The 21,326-nt window shown below is 41.5% G+C and overlaps 1 protein-coding gene across 5 annotated transcripts in view; it reads right to left on the bottom strand.

Annotated features, from left to right (window-relative positions):
* Positions 1–21,326, bottom strand: part of tmem94 (transmembrane protein 94) — a 49,328-nt gene that overhangs the window by 20,586 nt on the left and 7,416 nt on the right. Inside the window, exons 1-12 of one of the 5 annotated variants that reach the window (XM_069722492.1) lie at positions 20,655–21,045; positions 14,168–14,287; positions 13,301–13,428; positions 12,683–12,819; positions 8,946–9,151; positions 8,044–8,195; positions 7,178–7,280; positions 7,006–7,092; positions 5,446–5,562; positions 3,320–3,376; positions 2,931–2,960; positions 453–557 (exon numbers count right to left, since the gene is read on the bottom strand). In XM_069722492.1, the coding sequence (XP_069578593.1) occupies positions 453–557; positions 2,931–2,960; positions 3,320–3,376; positions 5,446–5,562; positions 7,006–7,092; positions 7,178–7,280; positions 8,044–8,195; positions 8,946–9,151; positions 12,683–12,819; positions 13,301–13,428; positions 14,168–14,287; positions 20,655–20,702 (1,290 nt within the window). In that variant the 5' untranslated portion in view covers positions 20,703–21,045. Of the gene's footprint in view, positions 1–452; positions 558–2,930; positions 2,961–3,319; positions 3,377–5,445; positions 5,563–7,005; positions 7,093–7,177; positions 7,281–8,043; positions 8,196–8,945; positions 9,152–12,682; positions 12,820–13,300; positions 13,429–14,167; positions 14,288–20,654; positions 21,046–21,326 lie in introns of those variants that run through there. The other 4 variants (XM_069722493.1, XM_069722494.1, XM_069722495.1 and 1 more) reach the window with 4 other exon arrangements.

The raw sequence follows: 21,326 nt of genomic DNA, 5'->3' as shown, positions 1-21,326 counted from the left end.
GTTTGATGATCTGAAACATTTAAGTATGACAAACGTGCAAAAAAAAAAAAGAAATCAGGAAGGGGGCAAACACTTTTTCACACCACTGTATTTAATAAAAGGAAATGTTGTCCATGAGTGTCTGATTTTTTTTTTTTTAGGAAATCGTGGACACTGCATCCTCCAGGCTAAAGAGGAGGGACCATCCATTTTTGAAACATGTTGCTGCCATCAAATTCAAAATGAGACATATTTACACGTATAAAACAATGATTTCAACATTTGATATGTTGTCTTTGGTCTATTTTCAATTAAATGTGTTTTCATGATTTGCAAATCATTGCACTCTATTTTATTTACATTTCACACAATGTCTAAACTTTTTGTTAAAATAATATTAGTTATAATATCCAAATAAAAAATGTAAATTGCAGCACTGGTCAGCAGACTCCCGCCTCGATGGCAGTACTCACAGTGACGGATCCCAGTGTGTGTAAAAGGCTGGACGTGTAACAGAGTGTATGAGATTCTCCCTTCAAGACGCCAACCAGGTGTCTCCACACACAACGCAGCATCTCCTGCAGATGTGAGCACACACAAACACACACAAATTAAACAAGAGAATAGCTTTCCACTGCATGCTCCAAGCTGATGACATGTTTCATATTGATTCATCAATAAAATTACAGTTATTCAAACTACAAATTTGAGGGGAAAAAAAAGCAGCTTTCAGGAAGAAGGAAGAAGCAGAAACCTGCCTGAAAGACAGAGTTGAGTCCTGATCAGCTTTGTGATTGGGCTACACAACATCAACAGGACAAAGCTTCTACACTAGAAGGCCAGGAGGTGAAGCTAGTGTACGCGGCAGCAAACACATCCATGCACATCTGGATCAGCAGGACACAAACTGAATGCACCGTTCTGATCGAACTCCTTTCCTTGTCTCCTCTTTTCAGAATAAAGGAACATTCATATACATCATTGCAGGAACATTTTTTTAGCGAGCCCATATCCTCAGTGTAAATATTTACACAGTGTGGCACAGTTTGTCAGTCTGGGTTCAATTTAAAATGAAGGCTGTATAAACTGTGTTGTCACAAAGGACCAGTTGTGTGTGCAGGAATCCAGCAGTTCACTTCCTGTGGGCGGAGTTCATCTCTTCAGTTCAGGATGTAATATCTCAGCCTCTCTGAGCTGTTCTCACAATAAATCAGGACAATGTGACAGCTGACAGGTTTTATGTTAGAGTTTTACATGAATTTGAAAAAGCAACGAACTGAGACAGTAAACCAGCAGTAGTGCTGCTGCGTGTAGGAGGGCTTTATGTATGAAATCACATCTATGTTTAACAGTTTATGTCCAACATTAATGTTCAGTGTCACCAAAGTAAAGGTGTGAAAGCTGCCTGTTTCTGTTCCTGAGTTTTCCACCAGCAGGCAGCAGAGTTTTTGTGAAATAGTTTAACAGCTGGATTACCTTTGATTGTCTGACTGAGCCTTCATCGAGTCCAAATTTCAGTTTGTCCACACTTTGATCAAAATACCTGCAGCGCTGATGACAGTCCCTCCAGCCTCTGCTGTGCTAGCATGCTAACCTGGTGAGCATGATGAACACTACAGCTGTTATTTATAACACATCTGTGTATCTGTATGTGTTCATGATTGAAGGAGAACTTCTCCTGTGAAGCTAAAGTGAATTTGTAGCTTCAGCTTGTCTCCTATGAGCACGTGTCTATGAAATATGAAGCAACTGGATAAAACACTTTGGTAAATAATGAAAAAACAAAACATCCTAGAAATTAAATGGCAGCCATTCTACAATACATTAAAACATGACGAGGTCCAAAGCGAGAATTTGGCTGGACTGTGTATAAAACGCTAGAAGGCTTTTAATTTGAAGCGAGGGCTTTTCTTTTCCTGAGGCTGGGAGAAGTGGCAGCAGTAATGCACACACTGTATTAGACTGCAGTGAGACTGTTGGACTGTTGGTCGGTGAGTTTCTCCATTCAGTGATCAACGGTGTCAGCGACAGTAACCAAGTATCCTGTATCACTGACATCTAAAACATCTGGAACAAACAACTGGAAAATTCGTGAATTTCAGGGAGCTGTGATTGTTTTAAAAGTGCATTGAAAGGGGTTGGTGGTATATTGACTTTTTATGGTATATCAATAGCTTGTCAAACGTGATCCAGAATGAAACAATACCATTTCTATTCTATTTTCATTTAACACAGGCTATTTTAGATAATTGGTCATTTACATTTTTACAGCTGTATTGTTTCAAACAGAGAAGGAAACCCTGACGTTGCATTTTATTTTGATCAAACTGTTCCAACAAAAGTCAATGATGTATTATTTATATAAGGCTTCACTTCAGTATAAAGATGTTCCCTGCAGCTTGAACTGACTGTGAGCTGTTCTGGATGTGATGCACACACATTAACCTGCAGTCTTTTAAACAAGACCAAAGTATAATAAAGCCAACACATCCAAATAACTAAACTCTGAATATTTTAACATACAGCATGTCTTTTAAATACAGATTTAACGCTTAGTTGATTCTGTGAAGTGAAAACTCCAGCTCAGACAGGGAGAGGACACAAGGAGAGGAAACCTTGAAGAATTACCGGCACATATTGGGTCAGATTTTCAGTCATGCAGTGCAGGCAGACAAGCAGAGGTGGAAGGTCAGACACAGATTCAAGTGACAGTCCCTCTCGGCATCACCTCGTCCCTACATCTAACGCCGGTTAATTCATCTGGAGCAATGCAAAAGGTCCAGAAAGACAGATCAGCTGATGACTGCTGCGTCGCCTCGTTTCTCTTTGAGCTACTACAGTGCAGCAACAGCGGAGGACAATGATTGGGCGGCTGAGGAGCTGTGCAGGAGCAGAAGTTGTCTCCATGAGGCGAGAACATGACCTTAAAGATGGCTGCGGTGTAAACTTACATCCAGAGGTGCTCGGCCAAGAAGTGTTGACTGTGAATCCACAGATGAAGAGTGATCAAAACCAAAGAGTCAAAGGAGAGAAATAACATGTCGTGCAAGGTGAATAAAAAAAAACAAAAAACAACAGAAGGTAAAGCCAATGTACAACAAAACAAAGAGAAAAGAAAAGGAAGTGACACGTGGAGAATCAGAGGTGGTCTGAATCAGATGTCCATGAACAAATCAAAGACGTGATTGGTGTTGATGGTGGAGGGAGCCGTGTCCACAGGGGGAGGAGCAAAGGGGGCGGGGACAGCGAGCGAGAGAAGACAGGCGGGTTCAGGTGGACTCGAGAGCCAAGCGAGCGTGGGAGGGTTGAGTGGAAGGAGCGAGACAGCAAGAGGTTATACCTGGGAGGAAACCACTTCGGTGTAGCTGCTTAGAGTGTCCTCAGAGAACTTAGCAAGCTGGGGCGAGAGAAGAGGCTAGTTAAAACACAGAGGGAGGCCTCCGTGTGTGTGTGTGTACGTGTGTGTGTGTGTGTGTGTGTGTGTGTGTGTGTGTGTGTGTGTGTGTGTGTGTTGTTGTAGGGTTAGACTCATGGGTTTTAAGATCACGATCATTATTTCTGAATCAGTGATGTCACCAACCATCAGTGATGTCATGAACCATCAGTGATGTCATCAACCATCAGTGATATCATCATCCATCAGTGATATCATCGTTGGTTTGTGAACGTTATGAATCCTCCGGTTCAGATTCTGTCCGTCACCATCTTGTTAGTTCGGAGCGTTTCGGAGCAGGAAGTGACCATATTTGGACGAGCTGGGGGAGGAGCCAGAGGTGGATCTGACCGATCTGATCGGAAACCTGACGATACTACGTCCCGCCCACCGATAGCTGTAACCTGACTGCACCACAGGCCTGTCAATCAAACAGACACGCCCCCAAAAACAGGTCTTCTTGAATCTTCTTTTCTAATGAATGAGGGATTATTTTCAGATGGACCTCCAGAAAACTAAGAAGAAGGAGTGACTTTAGCTAACAACACCGAGATAACTGATGGACACATTTTATTCACTTTGGATTTGATGAGAGAAGTTGAATGGGAGTCTATGGAGCTGGAGGCTTTTTGGAGACGACCTCTAGTGGCACTCGCTGGTATTGCAGCTGAAGACACTTCTGGATCGGAACCATTTTACAGACCTGAAGCTTTGAACACTTTTATAAACAGTCAGTCCTCACAGTCCCCCATGTTCAAACTTACAGCTGTGTACAAAAAACAGCTTTAGTCTGTATAACTGATCATTCATGACTACTGTTTTGAGATTTTTAAATAACTCTAAAGACCCATTTGAATGTTTTTAAGGTTATGTATAATTTGCCACAAGTGAGGCCGAGTCAGGAACTACCAAGATGGCGACGGTCCAACGCACCCAGAACCAGAACTGAGCTTCAACACTGCGCCTGGTAAACCTGAGGCTGCGTTCAGGTTGTGCCCTCGTCCACGATGTAGTGTGCTACATCACGGAGGCTACGTCCATGTTTGTACAGTGTATGTAGACAGTCCCTAACTACAGGAGACCAAACTGGTTGTCATGATACACTATCACACATGAAGGTCAGTTTATTCATCACAGCTGGTACTCAGCCTGTGCGACACTTGTATGACATCTTCAGCAGCTCTGAGGAACCTTTTGAGACAGTTACCTTGTTGATGTCATCAGTGTTGGGTTTGAGAACTAATTTAAAACAGAAACTATGAATTCAGTTGTAAATTTGGGTTCGGATTAGTTTAGGGGACAAAAAGCAGTGTGCTGGAGTACAAAGACAAACTTCTCAGATAGTTTCAGACCCACTGGGGCTGGACACTGATTTATTAACCACTGCAGAGATGTCCTGCAGGTGGACGAGCTTCACGGGAGACTGCTTCTCATCAGGGACACATGAGGGCGAGGAAAATAGTTTGACTGAAAAACGCCATTTAAATGTAGCAGTTGTGTTCAGTTAAAGCTACTTCAGATTATTACAGCTTCAGACTTTACTGTAGATCGACTTCATAACACTTTAATACCTCATGAATATCTAATCAATCAGCCTGAAAACACACTATCAGATCCAAGAATACTGACCGCTCGTAAACCAAAACATCAGTCTAACCCCACAGTGTGTTAGTTCAAACATCGAACACAACAACCTGTGTGTGTGTGTGTGTGTGTGTGTGTGTGTGTGTGTGTGTGTGTGTGTGTGTGTGTGTGTGTGTGTGTGTGTGTGTGTGTGTGTGTGTGTGTGTGTGTGTGTGTGTGTGGTGTGTGTGTGTGTGTGTGTGTGTGTGTGTGTGTGTGTGTGTGTGGTGTGTGTGTGTGTGTGTGTGTGTGTGTGTGTGTGTGTGTGTGTGTGTGTGTGTTGTGGTGTGTGTGTGTGTGTGTGTTGTGTGTGTGTGTGTGTGGTGTGGTGTGTGTGTGTGGGGTGTGTGTGTGTGTGTGTGTGTGTGTGTGTGTGTGTGTGTGTGTGTGTGTGTGTGTGTGTCCCTCACCAGGCCAGCTGGCGACGCGCGGCTGAACTCAGCGAGGACTCGGGCCTCTCCGAAGGCGTTCACCAGCACCCACATGACGGGGAAGAGCAGCGGCAGGATGGGAAGGACCCCCATCAACTGAAACACAGTGTCACACTCATCAGTTCCTCCACCACGTCCTTTGTCTAAGAGCTTTATTTGGTGATGAAAACAGGAGCAGAGCCTTTCTGATTGGAAATGAGGAGATATTTTTGTTGATAAAGTGAGTTTTGTTTGTAAAAATTAACTTTATGTCGTTGATATTTTCAGCACTGATTCTGATGACGAGGTTTTTTTTGCGGAAAAATCGTTTCGTTTGTTTGAATTTGCGTTAATTATTGTGATTTCCTGGAGGGAGTGACTTATGTTTCTGTTCAGTCATCTCCTCTGTTTTCAATTCAAAACTCTTCACACCACATCGATTTTAAATGTCTAGTCCAGGATTAACAACACAGAACGGAAAAGTCTGACTTATAAATGAAGAATAAGATTAATTTAATGTATTAATTTAAAAATAGGTTGGTTGACAATAGGTGTGTCATAATATATCGGTATTGATGGTAACCTTGATATTTATAAATGAAATACTGATATCATGTTATGAAGCACATACAATAGTATCATAAATAAAGCAGCACCAGTAATTATCTGGTTCACACAGTGTACGTGCTCCTTCACGCTGGCTGTCTTCATTCCAAAATGAATGCAGACGATTCATCTACTGTTGAATTTGGAATATTTGTTAGTGTTTTAGGTTTATATACCAACTTCCAACTTTGCGCATTTATAGTTTTAAATATTGGCCTAAATTTTATTATCTTTGTCTTTTTTTAAATGTTCCAAAACATGTTTTATTATAATAATAATAATTTATATTTATATAATAAATACGTCTCCCCATCACTTAGAGCTATTTAAGTTGATTACTTATTTTTTTTAAAGTTATGGAGGAAGGAGGGGAAACAGGAAGGGCCCAAGAAAGATATTTGCAGCGGGGCCGGTCACAGTTACGTCGGCTGCAGCTTTGAGAACATGTGCGCTGAAGAAAGAAAGAGTTGTTTTTTACTCCTCGGTGGAAAACAGAAACTGTGACATGTTTTGTTCAGTTTGCTGTTGATTCCCTGCAGACGTGAACTGAAGGAGCAACTTCAGTGTAAGAACACATTGACAAGCTGACACATCTCAGATACAAGAACACAATCATATTTCCCAGCATGCTTTCTTCCTTCATAACTTTTGGGAATAAAGCAATCAGATGAAATCTATTTGTCTAAGTGATGTAGGAATGTATATTTTAACAAAATCATTTTTCTTTTTTTTATTGGTCGAGTGCAGTCTCAACATTTTGTTATCTTTTTAGTGTTGATCTAATCCTTAGTTGGTGTGAAGCAGCATCAAGGGACGACTCTGCTACGTTTCTATAGGGCTGTAATAATGAGACACCAACACTGATTACACTACTTCTGATATTGTGATGAAAGTAGTTGTGCACACACTCTAATCTTTGTCACCTGCACACTTATAGTTTGAAAATGATTTTACCTGAAGTTGAAAGAAGTTATAGCAGGCGGGAGTGAGGCCGGGAGCATCACAGAAATAGCGGACAGTGTTGACGAGCAGGAACGCCACCTAGAGGACGAGAAGGTGGCTCCATTACATCTCAGACTCCAGACACTTTGCAGAGTGAATTCAGAAGTCCGTATTAACTGCTCACCAGCACTACAGGACAGACCAGCTTAGTGATGACCGACTGAACTGTAAACCTCTCGTTATCGAGCACTGTGATTGGCCGAGACAGTGCCATCTCCAAACTGTTCCTGTTGAAAAAGACAGACACAAAAATGCATAGAGTTGCTATTTTCCAGATGACATCTGGTAGTTACTACAGACGATGTACTAACAACACCATGGTTCATTTATATTTTCTTTTCATGTCAATTAATTAGCATTCTCTCCCTGTAACATGCTGATGTTTATTCACATTAGAACAACATGCAGTCTGTTTGGTCTCAGAGTGGACATGCTGTATATTCACGTGAAATATACACATATTTCCATTTTATATACAATAACGTGGACCCCAAAAAATGGTTCCGATCCAGAAGTGTCTTCAGCTGCAATACCAGCGAGTGCCACTAGAGGTCGGCTCCAAAAAGCCTCCGGCTCCATAGACTCCCATTCAACTTCTCTCATCAAATCCAAAGTGAATAAAATGTGTCCATCAGTTATCTCGGTGTTGTTAGCTAAAGTCACTCCTTCTTATTAGTTTTCTGGAGGTCTATCTGAAAATAATCCCTCATTCATTAGAAAAGAAGATTCAAGAAGACCTGTTTTTGGGGGCGTGTCTGTTTGATTGACAGACCTGTGGTGCAGTCAGGTTACAGCTATTGCGGGTCAAAGTTCCAATCAGAACCAAATATAACTGGATTAAAGTTGCTTTATAAATTGTTCTTATGTATACAAGGTACTTTATTTTCTAACATGTGAATGATGGCTGAGAAGAGCGGTATAACTTGAACAAGTCCAAAATTCTATTTAAAAAAAGCCTCTCACATGGATCCAACATGTCACGTTCCCTACCTGACTGTGTCCAGTACCGGGGTCCGGACCACTCTGAAGAGGCGGTGCTGCTGAGGTCTCTGAGGTCCCCTCTTCTCATTGGCCCGTGGGGAAGGAGGGGGGGACAATGGGGGGAATAAATCTCCTGGTTCCAATACGATGTGTTCATCATCCTGAGCAGGGAAGACAGATGAGCACAGTTTAGTTTCAACGGGCCGTTCTGACCCAGTTAATAGGAGCAGGTTTACTGGGCTGACAGCAGCAGGGAGTTTACACAGGAAGGTTTGGATCTGGACGGTCTGGTTCTTCCTCTGATGCCGTTCTGACCTCGATGCTGATAGAAACAAGTATGTGCTGGAAGGAACCTACTTCACTGTGCACCTGCCTACTGCAGGGCTCTACATGTGCTCTTAAATAAAACAAGTTTAGGAGGACACAAAGAAAATTAGGAGCATATATAAATCAAGCATGCATTACACAGATATGCGTTTCTGATTCTGAGGCTTTCCTCATTGATAAAACAAATGAAGCGGTGGTCAGTATGATGCAGTACAATTCCACACAGTTGGATCAACACTTCTCTAAGAAAATACAACAGACTGACCATCATGCGTTCATTAAGGGAAGGGATTATTGCTGGACTGTGTTTATTGGATGATGTTGGCTTTAGCTGCCTGATACACTGCTCGTTGAGTTTTTCTGCCCAGCAGTAGGTCAGCCGTGACGTCAGCTGTGATTGTGTAAATGTGTGTGTTAGTGTTGGATCAATAACTAAATATTGGTTTTCTGTACCAATACCAGTTCTGGTATGTGGTGCCTTGTTATTTATTACAAATGAATATCTTGAGTAAATAATTGAGGATTTCTTATAAAATAAACATTTCCTAAAAGCTCTATTTACATTAGAGCGTACAGTATCTCACCTTAATGCCTCTGAGGGATGCGAACGCCTCCTGGCCAGGTCTCAGACCGATGACGTCTCCCTCCACCAGCAGACTGACGGGCAGGTTGACCAGCTGGGAGTCCCGGTAGGTCCAGTGGAGGGACCACGACGGAGACGATGGCGTGTACAGGTCGGGGTAAAGAGATGGAGGCCAGCGAACTTCACCCACACACCCGGACAGGTAGTCTGGGATGACGAAGACAGCCCGTGAGTGAACGGCACAGAGGACGGACACGAACGTGGGGACAGTAAACATAGAAATCATCCATTCTTTTAAAACTTGTCAGACAGAAACATGTTTTACACTTTTAGGGGAAATTGTGACTCTCTGTTGACCTGATCAGTGCGTGTTCATCAGTGTTATCTTGGTGTATGAACAATGAGCATGAAGCATTTCAACAGAGTGATTGATCAGTCATATCACCACATGGGACACTCCTCGAGCCGAGAATGAAGTTTATAATCAGCCGTTTCCCCAGATGGGTGAAGCTCTAATATACAGTGGGTACGGAAAGTATTCAGACCCCTTTACATTTTTCACTCTTTGTTTCATTCCAGCCATTTGCTAAAATCATAAAAGTTCATTTTATTCCTCATTAATGTACACTCAGCACCCCATCTTGACAGAAAAAAACAGAAATGTAGAAATTTGTGCAAATTTATTAAAAAAGAAAAACTGAAATATCACATGGTCATAAGTATTCAGACCCTTTGCTGTGACACTCATATTTAACTCACATGCTGTCCATTTCTTCTGATCCTCCTTGAGATGGTTCTACTCCTTCATAGGAGTCCAGCTGTGTTTAATTAAACTGATTGGACTTGATTAGGAAAGGCACACACCTGTCTATATAAGACCTTACAGCTCACAGTGCATGTCAGAGCAAATGAGAATCATGAGGTCGAAGGAACTGTCCAAGGAGCTCAGAGACAGAGTTGTGGCAAGGCACAGATCTGGCCAAGGTTACAAAATAATTTCTGCAGCACTCAAGGTTCCTAAGAGCACAGTGGCCTCCATAATCCTTAAATGGAAGAAGTTTGGGACGACCAGAACTCTTCCTAGACCTGGCCGTCCAGCCAAACTGAGCAATCGTGGGAGAAGAGCCTTGGTGAGAGAGGTAAAGAAGAACCCAAAGATCACTGTGGCTGAGCTCCAGAGATGCAGTAGGGAGATGGGAGAAAGTTCCACAAAGTCAACTATCACTGCAGCCCTCCACCAGTCGGGGCTTTATGGCAGAGTGGCCCGACGGAAGCCTCTCCTCAGTGCAAGACATATGAAAGCCTGCATAGAGTTTGACAAAAAACACATGAAGGACTCCCAGACTATGAGAAATAAGATTCTCTGGTCTGATGAGACCAAGATTGAACTTTTTGGTGTTAATTCTAAGCGGTATGTGTGGAGAAAACCAGGCACTGCTCATCACCTGCCCAATACAATCCCAACAGTGAAACATGGTGGTGGCAGCATCATGCTATGGGGGTGTTTTTCAGCTGCAGGGACAGGACGACCGGTTGCAATTGAAGGAAAGATGAATGCGGCCAAGTACAGAGATATCCTGGAAGAAAACCTCTTCCAGAGTGCTCTGGACCTCAGACTGGGCCGAAGGTTCACCTTCCAACAAGACAATGACCCGAAGCACACAGCTAAAATAACAAAGGAGTGGCTTCAGAACAACTCTGTGATCATTCTTGACTGGCCCAGCCAGAGCCCTGACCTAAACCCAATTGAGCATCTCTGGAGAGACCTGAAAATGGCTGTCCACCAACGTTCACCATCCAACCTGACGGAACTGGAGAGGATCTGTAAGGAAGAATGGCAGAGGATCCCCAAATCCAGGTGTGAAAAGCTTGTTGCATCATTCCCAAGAAGACTCATGGCTGTACTAGCTCAAAAGGGTGCTTCTACTCAATACTGAGCAAAGGGTCTGAATACTTATGACCATGTGATATTTCAGTTTTTCTTTTTTAATGAATTTGCACAAATTTCTACATTTCTGTTTTTTTCTGTCAAGATGGGGTGCTGAGTGTACATTAATGAGAAATAAAATGAACTTTTTTGATTTTAGCAAATGGCTGCAATGAAACAAAGAGTGAAAAATTTAAAGGGGTCTGAATACTTTCCGTACCCACTGTATTTCATTGTTCCCTGCAGAACACATACAGCTGAGGACGAGGGCTGGATTTTAAAATTCACCACCAAAAATGTTCTATGGAGTTTTAAAAATGGGCCGTGGTCCGGAACCACATAATGCTAAGGACACTCCGACACCTGGTTCTGAATGAGGATCCCATCTAAATCAGTATAAAGTTGGATTTTAGGGTTCTTTAATTGGAGGCGGGGAAACAAGGGGAGTGAACAAAACGCCCTAAAAACGGTCAAACTGACAGTGATGCCCCTGGAAAATTCATATGAGCACTTTATGAACCGCCTGCTGAAGAACCGGAGCTTTAGTTTTCAGGGCAGCAACATCTTGGTCTCACTTCAGTGTCAGTCAGCAGCTTTACAGACAGCCGGGCTTCACCAGCTCAGACTAAACTGTTATGACCAAATTAAAAAGGGAGCAGTTTAGCCGCGTTTGTTAAAATTTCACAACCATAATTAATATTTTTTAACAACAACATCAAAATATACTTTGCAGGGGGCCATTTGTTGATTCAGGCCCTTTTGCAGCACACAGAGAAGCAATGTGAAGGTTCAATACAAACATCTGCACAGTTTTGGATAAATTCAATGATTCTTTGCACAGTTGTCACTGAGCTCATGCAAATGTTTGGAACTAGTAGTGCCCCCTATGGGTAGATCTATTCTCAAACAGGAATTGAAAACATCGACCAAGACCTACAATTATTGGATAAATCATTCATGAATTAAAGCACATTGAGCTGGACTTGTGTGTCAAATCTCAAGTCAATCCAACTGACAATGTGAGGGGCGTGGCCTTTTTAAAAATGCATTCTGGGAAACCGTCAAGACTTCTGTCCAAGACCTGAATCTAGAGAGAAAGTGGGCGTGCAGCCAGACCACACCTTAAACACACAAGTTGTTCTACAAAAGAACAGTTAAAGAAGAATAAAGCCAAAGTTGAAGCGAGCAGTTCATGTGAGGAACTCACAAACCGAGCCGATGTTCTGGACTGATCAACGGGTACCGGGAACATTTAGTTGTAGTTGCAGCAGCACAAATAAGTCACACCAAACACGGAAAGTAAAGGTTCACATGCCACTCACAGATGTGTAATATTGGATCATTTTCCTCAATAAATGAATGACCAAGTAAAACATTTTCATCTCATTAGTTTAACTGGGTTCTCTTCATCTACTTTTAGGACAAATCAGATGGTGTTTTTGACATATTTATGCAAAAATACAGAAAATTCTGAATTGTTTAATAACTTTCACGCACCACTTGACCTTTGACCGCCATCTTTGGAACCAAATGAACATTTGTGCCAAATTTGAAGACATTTCTTCAAAAGGCTCCTGAGATATCGTGTTATATATTTGAGACAATAGCCTACCCCTGATGCTGAGTTTCACATGTGGAATGAAAATAAACAGAGTGATCCGTGTTCCCACAGACGTCATTGTGGATGTTGCCAACATTGCAGAGAAGCATTACATCATCATCATCATCATCATCAACAGGTACCAGCAGGAAGTACAAACTCCATAATTGTTAACTCCTGTACTTCCAGCGGCGAGCCGAGCCTGACTCACCGTTGAGCTGCGTGATGATGCCGTTGAGGCGCCGGACCATCTCACTCCTCTTCAGCCTCTCCTGCCGGCCGACCAGCAGCAGGTTGAGCAGGAGGAGGAGGAGGAGAGCGGCAGCGTTCATCAGCTCGATACCGGAGCTGTGGAGGAGGAGGAGAGAAGAGAGATCTGTGACAGATGAACGGAAAAACAGGACTTCCCCATCAGCATGGGGGGAGAATATTTCTCTATTATCTGTCCTGACTAACAGGGATATGAGCTGGTGTCCTAGCCGTTATTCAGAAGGATCCTTTATTCAGTTTCAGTCCGTTATTACAGCGTACATATTTAATGCCTGTACTGTGGAGGAGGACGGCACACAGAAGTGTAAGATTGTCTTGGCACATAGCGAGACCACTGTCAGCTGGTGTTTGTTTAGCTGCTAATTAATTAAAATGTCTCACTTCTGTTCATCATCTACATGGTGATGATTGTTTTTCACGGGAATATCAGCTTCTTCTATCCTCATCCGACATTAGAATCTGATGTATTTTTTACATTATGGCTCCACATGACGCAGCAGTGAGATGTACAGCGACGTGATCACTGACAGGACGGTTCAGCTGAAAGCAGGTCACCTACCTGCCCTTTGGCTGGCTGCCATAGCAACATAAAAGTCCCAGCACCACCAGTAAAGTGAGGGCAGCTCCCGGCCAATGGAGACAGGAGTGACGGTTGCCATGGTAGAGGAAGCTATTCACCCACTGTTCCTATGGAAACATACCAAACCAACAAGAGGCACAAGTATATACATGTTATGTAAGAAATGAAACATGTGACAGATTAATCTAAAGAATAATAGAATGATGTTACTGGATGATCGTTAGTTCTGCTTCATGCTCATCACTGTTCAACAGGAACCGCCTCTGAACGTTGGGATTCCTTCTCAGACAATAGTTTTGTGTGTCTTTGTGTGTATCTTGTATTCTTATCCTCACGAGGACCACACAACTTCACGAGGATGTAATGATAACTAAATATATTCTGCCAGTGCTCACTGCTGATTACAGTTCAGGATTAGGTCAAAAATAAATATCGGTTTGTTTTGGTCAGAGGAAGGATTAGAGGATAAATCTGGTAAATCAATCCTGCATTGTTTGAGGCTGTTCTGCCTCTGCGGGTCATCTCACCTTTGATTTAAAGCGTGTGAACATCATAGATCAGGAATGAAAAGCAAAATTCTCACAGCTTTCTAAAAAAAATATTTTCACGTGAATAGTTTCAAATGTTTTTTTTAGTGTGACTGAAAGTAAAGGCAGATATTATCTATCTGGAACAGGCGTTTTGCTCACTAAAGAATCTCCTGCCAGACTGACAGACAGTTCACGACAGATCTCTGTACCGGAGGAGAAGGCAGGTAAAGCGTTGGAAATAGGAAACTTCTGTTACACATCGAGGGGAATGAAGGTACTACAGTGAATATGAAAGCGAGTGTATAAATGTGAGTACCAGCACAGAGGTCCGTCTGCGCGCGGCTCTCTGGTGCTGCTCCAGCAGGCTGCTCAGCTGGTCCCGCAGCTTCACCAGAGCCTGACCTGTTGAAAGGCCCAGAGCCACAGCTTCCTCCTCCTGTGAAAACACGTACAAGAAGCCTGTCAAACTCTGGACTACTCTTCAGTCAGAAACAGGAGGATGAAGAATCTGATAGATGAGGATATAACTCTGTAAACACTTTGATGATACAAATCCAAAAGTATTCAATTAAAAGGGACAACTAATGCATTCCGTATCATATCTTCCATATTATACTAGTATAAATCCATGATAAGAATTTGTCATCTTGCAGTACATGTTTTAGTGATGACATGAACAGAAGGTGCACATTGGGAGGCTTTTAAAAGAGCTTCCTCTGTCGTTCGGCTAAAACCGATCAGATGTGAACTACACATCCATTTCTTTAAGCGTCTGGACAAGTGTTACACTTCTTTGGTATTTGCAGCGCCCCCTGAAGACCGGGCTTAAAATGCTGAGATAGGCCTTTTCCTAAACACCTGAGGATATCTACCGAGACCTATGAGGATTGGACAAATCATTAATTATGGCTATTTTCCTACTTGTAAAGTTTATTTGTCAATATCTTGAAAACTAAATAAAATACCAGAAAAGCTTTACTCGAGCTCCGTTCAGTGATGATGAGCAGAAATATTTGGTGACAATCTGACCGTACGGTTTAGATGTCAAAAGTGGACTTTTCCAGAAAAGACTATCAGGCAGTAAAATCCACCAGGGGGGATGTCTCCGGTCCAAGAGGCTCTTTTGTAGAGCACACAGGAAAATGTAAAGTCAAGGGGACTTAAGGACTTTTTGTGGGAAACACTTGCAAGTCGCTTCCAGTCATTGTGCCAAGTTTTTCTGTTTCTAGCCGATGCCAGCTCACTGCAGTATGAACTGCAGCAGAAGACCAATAATAATGCTCTTCTACTAATAATGCTCTCCTACTAATAATGCTCCTACTAATAATGCTCTCCTACTGATAATGCTCTCCTACTAATAATGCTCTCCTACTAATAATACTCTTCTACTGATAATGCTCTCCTATTAATAATGCTCCTACTAATAATGCTCTCCTACTGATAATGCTCTCCTATTAATAATGCTCCTACTAATAATGCTCTCCTATTAATAATGCTCCTACTAATAATGCTCCTACTAATAATGCTCTCCTACTGATAATGCTCTCCTACTAATAATGCTCTCCTACTAATAATACTCTTCTACTGATAATGCTCTCCTATTAATAATGCTCCTACTAATAATGCTCTCCTACTAATAATGCTCCTACTAATAATGCTCTCCTACTGATAATGCTCTCCTACTAATAATGCTCTCCTACTAATAATACTCTTCTACTGATAATGCTCTCCTATTAATAATGCTCCTACTAATAATGCTCTCCTACTAATAATGCTCTCCTACTAATAATGCTCCTACTAATAATGCTCTCCTATTAATAATGCTCCTACTAATAATGCTCCTACTAATAATGCTCTCCTACTGATAATGCTCTCCTACTAATAATGCTCTCCTACTAATAATACTCTTCTACTGATAATGCTCTCCTATTAATAATGCTCCTACTAATAATACTCTTCTACTGATAATGCTCTCCTATTAATAATGCTCCTACTAATAATGCTCTCCTACTGATAATGCTCTCCTATTAATAATGCTCCTACTAATAATGCTCTCCTACTGATAATGCTCTCCTATTAATAATGCTCCTACTAATAATACTCTTCTACTGATAATGCTCTCCTATTAATAATGCTCCTACTAATAATGCTCTCCTACTAATAATGCTCTCCTATTAATAATGCTCTCCTATTAATAATGCTCTCCTATTAATAATGCTCTCCTATTAATAATGCTCTCCTACTAATAATGCTCTTCTACTAATAATGCTCTCCTACTCATAATGCTCTCCTACTAATAATGCTTTTCTACTAATAATGCTCTCCTACTAATAATGCTCTCCTACTAATAATGCTCTTCTATTGATAATGCTCTCCTATTAATAATGCTCTTCTATTAATAATGCTCTTCTATTGATAATGCTCTCCTACTCATAATGCTCTTCTATTGATAATGCTCTCCTACTAAAAATGCTCTCCTACTAATAATGCTCTCCTACTAATAATGCTCTCCTATTAATAATGCTCTCCTATTAATAATGCTCTCCTACTAATAATGCTCTCCTATTAATAATGCTCTTCTATTGATAATGCTCTCCTACTAATAATGCTCTTCTATTGATAATGCTCTCCTACTAATAATGCTCTCCTACTAATAATGCTCTCCTACTCTTCTATTGATAATGCTCTCCTACTAATAATGCTCTCCTATTAATAATGCTCTCCTATTAATAATGCTCTTCTATTAATAATGCTCTCCTATTAATAATGCTACTAATAATGCTCTCCTATTAATAATGCTCTCCTACTAATAATGCTCTTCTATTGATAATGCTCTCCTACTAATAATGCTCTTCTATTGATAATGCTCTCCTACTAAAAATGCTCTCCTACTGATAATGCTCTCCTATTAATAATGCTCTTCTATTGATAATGCTCTCCTATTAATAATGCTAATAATGCTCTCCTACTAATAATGCTCTTCTATTGATAATGCTCTCCTACTAATAATGCTCTCCTACTAATAATGCTCTCCTATTAATAATGCTCTTCTATTGATAATGCTCTCCTACTAATAATGCTCTCCTATTAATAATGCTCTCCTATTAATAATGCTCTTCTATTGATAATGCTCTCCTACTAATAATGCTCTTCTATTGATAATGCTCTCCTACTAATAATGCTCTTCTATTAATAATGCTCTCCTATTAATAATGCTCTCCTATTAATAATGCTCTTCTATTGATAATGCTCTCCTATTAATAATGCTCTTCTATTAATAATGCTCTCCTATTAATAATGCTCTTATATTGATAATGCTCTCCTACTAATAATGCTCTTCTATTGATAATGCTCTCCTACTAATAATGCTCTTCTATTGATAATGCTCTTCTATTAATAATGCTCTTCTATTGATAATGCTCTTCTATTAATAATGCTCTTCTATTGATAATGCTCTCCTACTAATAATGCTCTCCTATTAATAATGCTCTCCTACTAATAATGCTCTCCTATTAATAATGCTCTCCTATTAATAATGCTCTTCTATTGATAATGCTCTCCTACTAATAATGCTCTTCTATTGATAATGCTCTCCTACTAATAATGCTCTTCTATTGATAATGCTCTCCTACTAATAATGCTCTTCTATTGATAATGCTCTCCTACTAATAATGCTCTTCTATTGATAATGCTCTCCTATTAATAATGCTCTCCTATTAATAATGCTCTTCTATTGATAATGCTCTCCTACTAATAATGCTCTTCTATTGATAATGCTCTCCTATTAATAATGCTCTTCTATTGATAATGCTCTTCTATTAATAATGCTCTCCTATTAATAATGCTCTCCTATTAATAATGCTCTTCTATTGATAATGCTCTTCTATTAATAATGCTCTTCTATTGATAATGCTCTTCTATTAATAATGCTCTTCTATTGATAATGCTCTTCTATTAATAATGCTCTTTCAGGCTCGACCATAACAATAATTAGTGAATGAGAGCAGCCAGTGGAGCTCACATGGTGGACCCTCCCAACCCGGTGGACAGGACTGCCCACGCTGCGGTTGGTAAACTGCCTCTCACATCTCACCTGTCGTCTCTGATCACAGCAGCACACACTCATATTCACTGATATCTCTGGAACTGATGCAGATAGAGACCGACTTTGAAAACTGCGTTCAGCTGTTACAACCGGGCCTAAGTTGTTCTTATCACCCACCGAGGGGTTTGATGATCCATCCACTAACCACTGCGTTGTTGTTGTACACTTTATTCGCTGGCAGCCATGTTGACTCTCTTCCAACCAACAGCTGTTATTAGCAGGTGAAACGATCCGTCTGACACACACATACTGTGTCCTCAGCATGTAGAAACCTGCCGCAGCAGAATTTATCCTTTCGGGATACGAGAGTAGATATTGTATATTGTAATATCGTAGTCATGCATAAGTGTAGATTTTTCCTGCTTTTACAGTAAATTGTTTTATTTTCTAAACTTAGCAGACAGTTCTACTATCTGCCTTTTATCCATTTCATCATTCTTTCCACATGACTAATGAATATTTGTCAAAAATGTCATTGCAAAATATTTTGTGAAAGCACCGATAGTCACTTCTAAAATACCAGTACAACATCAATATTTGGTGTTAAATATGGTTCCATTTGATTGTAGCCCTACGATGCAACAGTTAAAGAGGAATTTGTGTTAAAATAGTGTTTTTTTTAGTTTGCTGAGCTCATTGATGCCTCGGCTGTAGATATGATGACAGTAAACATCTGCACAGCATGTGTTGTGAAAAAAAAAAAAAAAAAAAAGGATTTTCTCATCCTTATAAATTAAAAAAAAAAGTCAGGTTTGACGCTATGTTTGCACGACTCCAAAGACTTCACACAGTTAATGCAAATATATCATGAAATAGGGTGAAATACTTTAAAGTTTATATAAACTATACAAAATGACATCATGAAAAATCACCAGTCGCAGCGAGAAACAGAAAAGTTTTGCCATTTTTCCTTCATTAAAGACTTAAATGTGAAATCAATTCTTAAAATTGTTATCTTTTCATTTCTAGTGAATTGACGGTTTTAACATGAACGTCACGGCTTGGTGCGTCATCATACATGACATCTCTCCATGTCACGTGTTTGAACAACCCTGCTGCATGGAGAGGAAGTGGGTGTGTTTTATCAGAGAGGGGAAACAGAGCTGCATGTGCTGTTAATGGGAAAGCAACCTTTTCCCATACTCCATGTCACTGTGAGGATGTGTGTGTCTGCAGAGGCCTGCACACACACACCAACACAAACAAATACACAAACATAAAGAACTGCCACACACATGTACACACAGGGTTCAGCTTTCAGGCTCCACGTCCCACACAGACCAGCTATAAATAACTTCCTATTTCCCAGAGTAACAAAGCCTCAACAAAATCCTCCAGACAGACGTAAACATGCAGACACACACACACACACACACACACACACACACACACACACACACACACACACACACACACACACACACACACACACACACACACACACACACACACACCATTACTGACTCCACTACTGACGCCACTCCTATCACCACTACTGACACCACTACTGATACCACTCCTATCACCACTACTGACACTACTACTGACACTACTACTACTGACACCACTGCTGACACTACTACTGACACTAATACTGACACCACTACTACTGACACCACTACTGACACCACTGCTGACACTACTACTGACACTACTACTACTGACACTACTACTACTGACACTAATACTGACACCACTACTACTGACACCACTGCTGACACTACTACTGACACTACTACTACTGACACCACTACTGACACTACTACTACTGACACCACTCCTATCACCACTACTGACACCACTACTGATACCACTCCTATCACCACTACTGACACCACTCCTATCACCACTACTGACACCACTACTGATACCACTCCTATCACCACTACTGACACCACTCCTATCACCACTACTGACACCACTACTGATACCACTCCTATCACCACTACTGACACTACTACTACTGACACCACTACTGACACCACTGCTGACACTACTACTGACACTAATACTGACACCACTACTACTGACACCACTACTGACACTACTACTGACACTACTACTACTGACACCACTACTGACACCACTGCTGACACTACTACTACTGACACTACTACTACTGACACTAATACTGACACCACTACTACTGACACCACTGCTGACACTACTACTGACACTACTACTACTGACACTAATACTGACACCACTACTACTGACACCACTACTACTGACACCACTGCTGACACTACTACTACTGACACCACTACTGACACCACTACTGACACTACTATTACTGACACCACTACTGACACCACTGCTGACACTACTACTACTGACACTACTACTGACACCACTGCTGACACTACTACTACTGACACTACTACTGACACCACTACTGACACTACTACTGACACCACTGCTGACACTACTACTACTGACACTACTACTGACACCACTACTGACACTACTATTACTGACACCACTACTGACACCACTGCTGACACTACTACTGACACCACTACTGACACTACTACTGACGCCACTACTGACACCACTCCTATCACCACTACTGACACTACTACTACTGACACCACTCCTATCACCACTACCGACTGCAGTATATCTGCCTGACAACAGTCCTGGTGGTTCTGCCTCACGAGGAAGCTACAGACCGACAGACGAGCGAGAGGTAACTTACAGCGCTGCTCTTCCTCAGCCAGATCCCTTCTCTCATCTTCAGCACCATGACGGCCCAGCTCTGCTCCGCTCCTCTCAAATCTCTAACGCTGCCGCTGGGCTGCCGAGGACGTCTCACCACGACAATAATTACATTTCAGCACCGAGTTCTCGAGGTGGGAATAAAGTCCGGGCTGGAGAGACAGCTGGCGCGTGGCTGTAGTTAGGAGGGAGCCGGAGATGCTGCAGAACCTCACCCAAATCTCCCTTGTCACAGAGAGGCAGACAGCAAAGCCCAGCGTCAGAGCCAGGTGGACTTTCAGCCTCATTCACTTCATCTCAGTTCAGTAGCTGGCACGGGATGTGAGGAACGATGCCAACCTGCCTGGACCATCTCTTTTCTCTGCTCCTGCCAGCTTAGCACATTTTTACAGCAGCGGAGAGACGAACACGGAGGAATCACAGGGAGAAATGGACCATACGATTCTCTACTGTTGTAATCTCAATCACAACCACATCACTGCTGCATTAATAACAACTACATTAGATAAACATGAAGCCAACATTTACCAGTGTGTGAGACCAAAGACACTTCTCCTGGTAGAGCGAGAGTTTTTGTTTAAACTGGTGTAAGTCTGATAATTCAGAAGTATGCAAAATACATACAAATATCATCAACAATAAACTCCATGAC

Source organism: Brachyistius frenatus, unplaced genomic scaffold (assembly GCF_029030835.1).
Source record: "Brachyistius frenatus isolate BFR_SWC_R1_liver_20210118 unplaced genomic scaffold, ASM2903083v1 Contig_293, whole genome shotgun sequence".
Taxonomy (NCBI): domain Eukaryota; kingdom Metazoa; phylum Chordata; class Actinopteri; family Embiotocidae; genus Brachyistius; species Brachyistius frenatus.
Note: the sequence above shows the minus strand (reverse complement) of the source record. Positions and strands in the feature narration are given on the sequence as shown.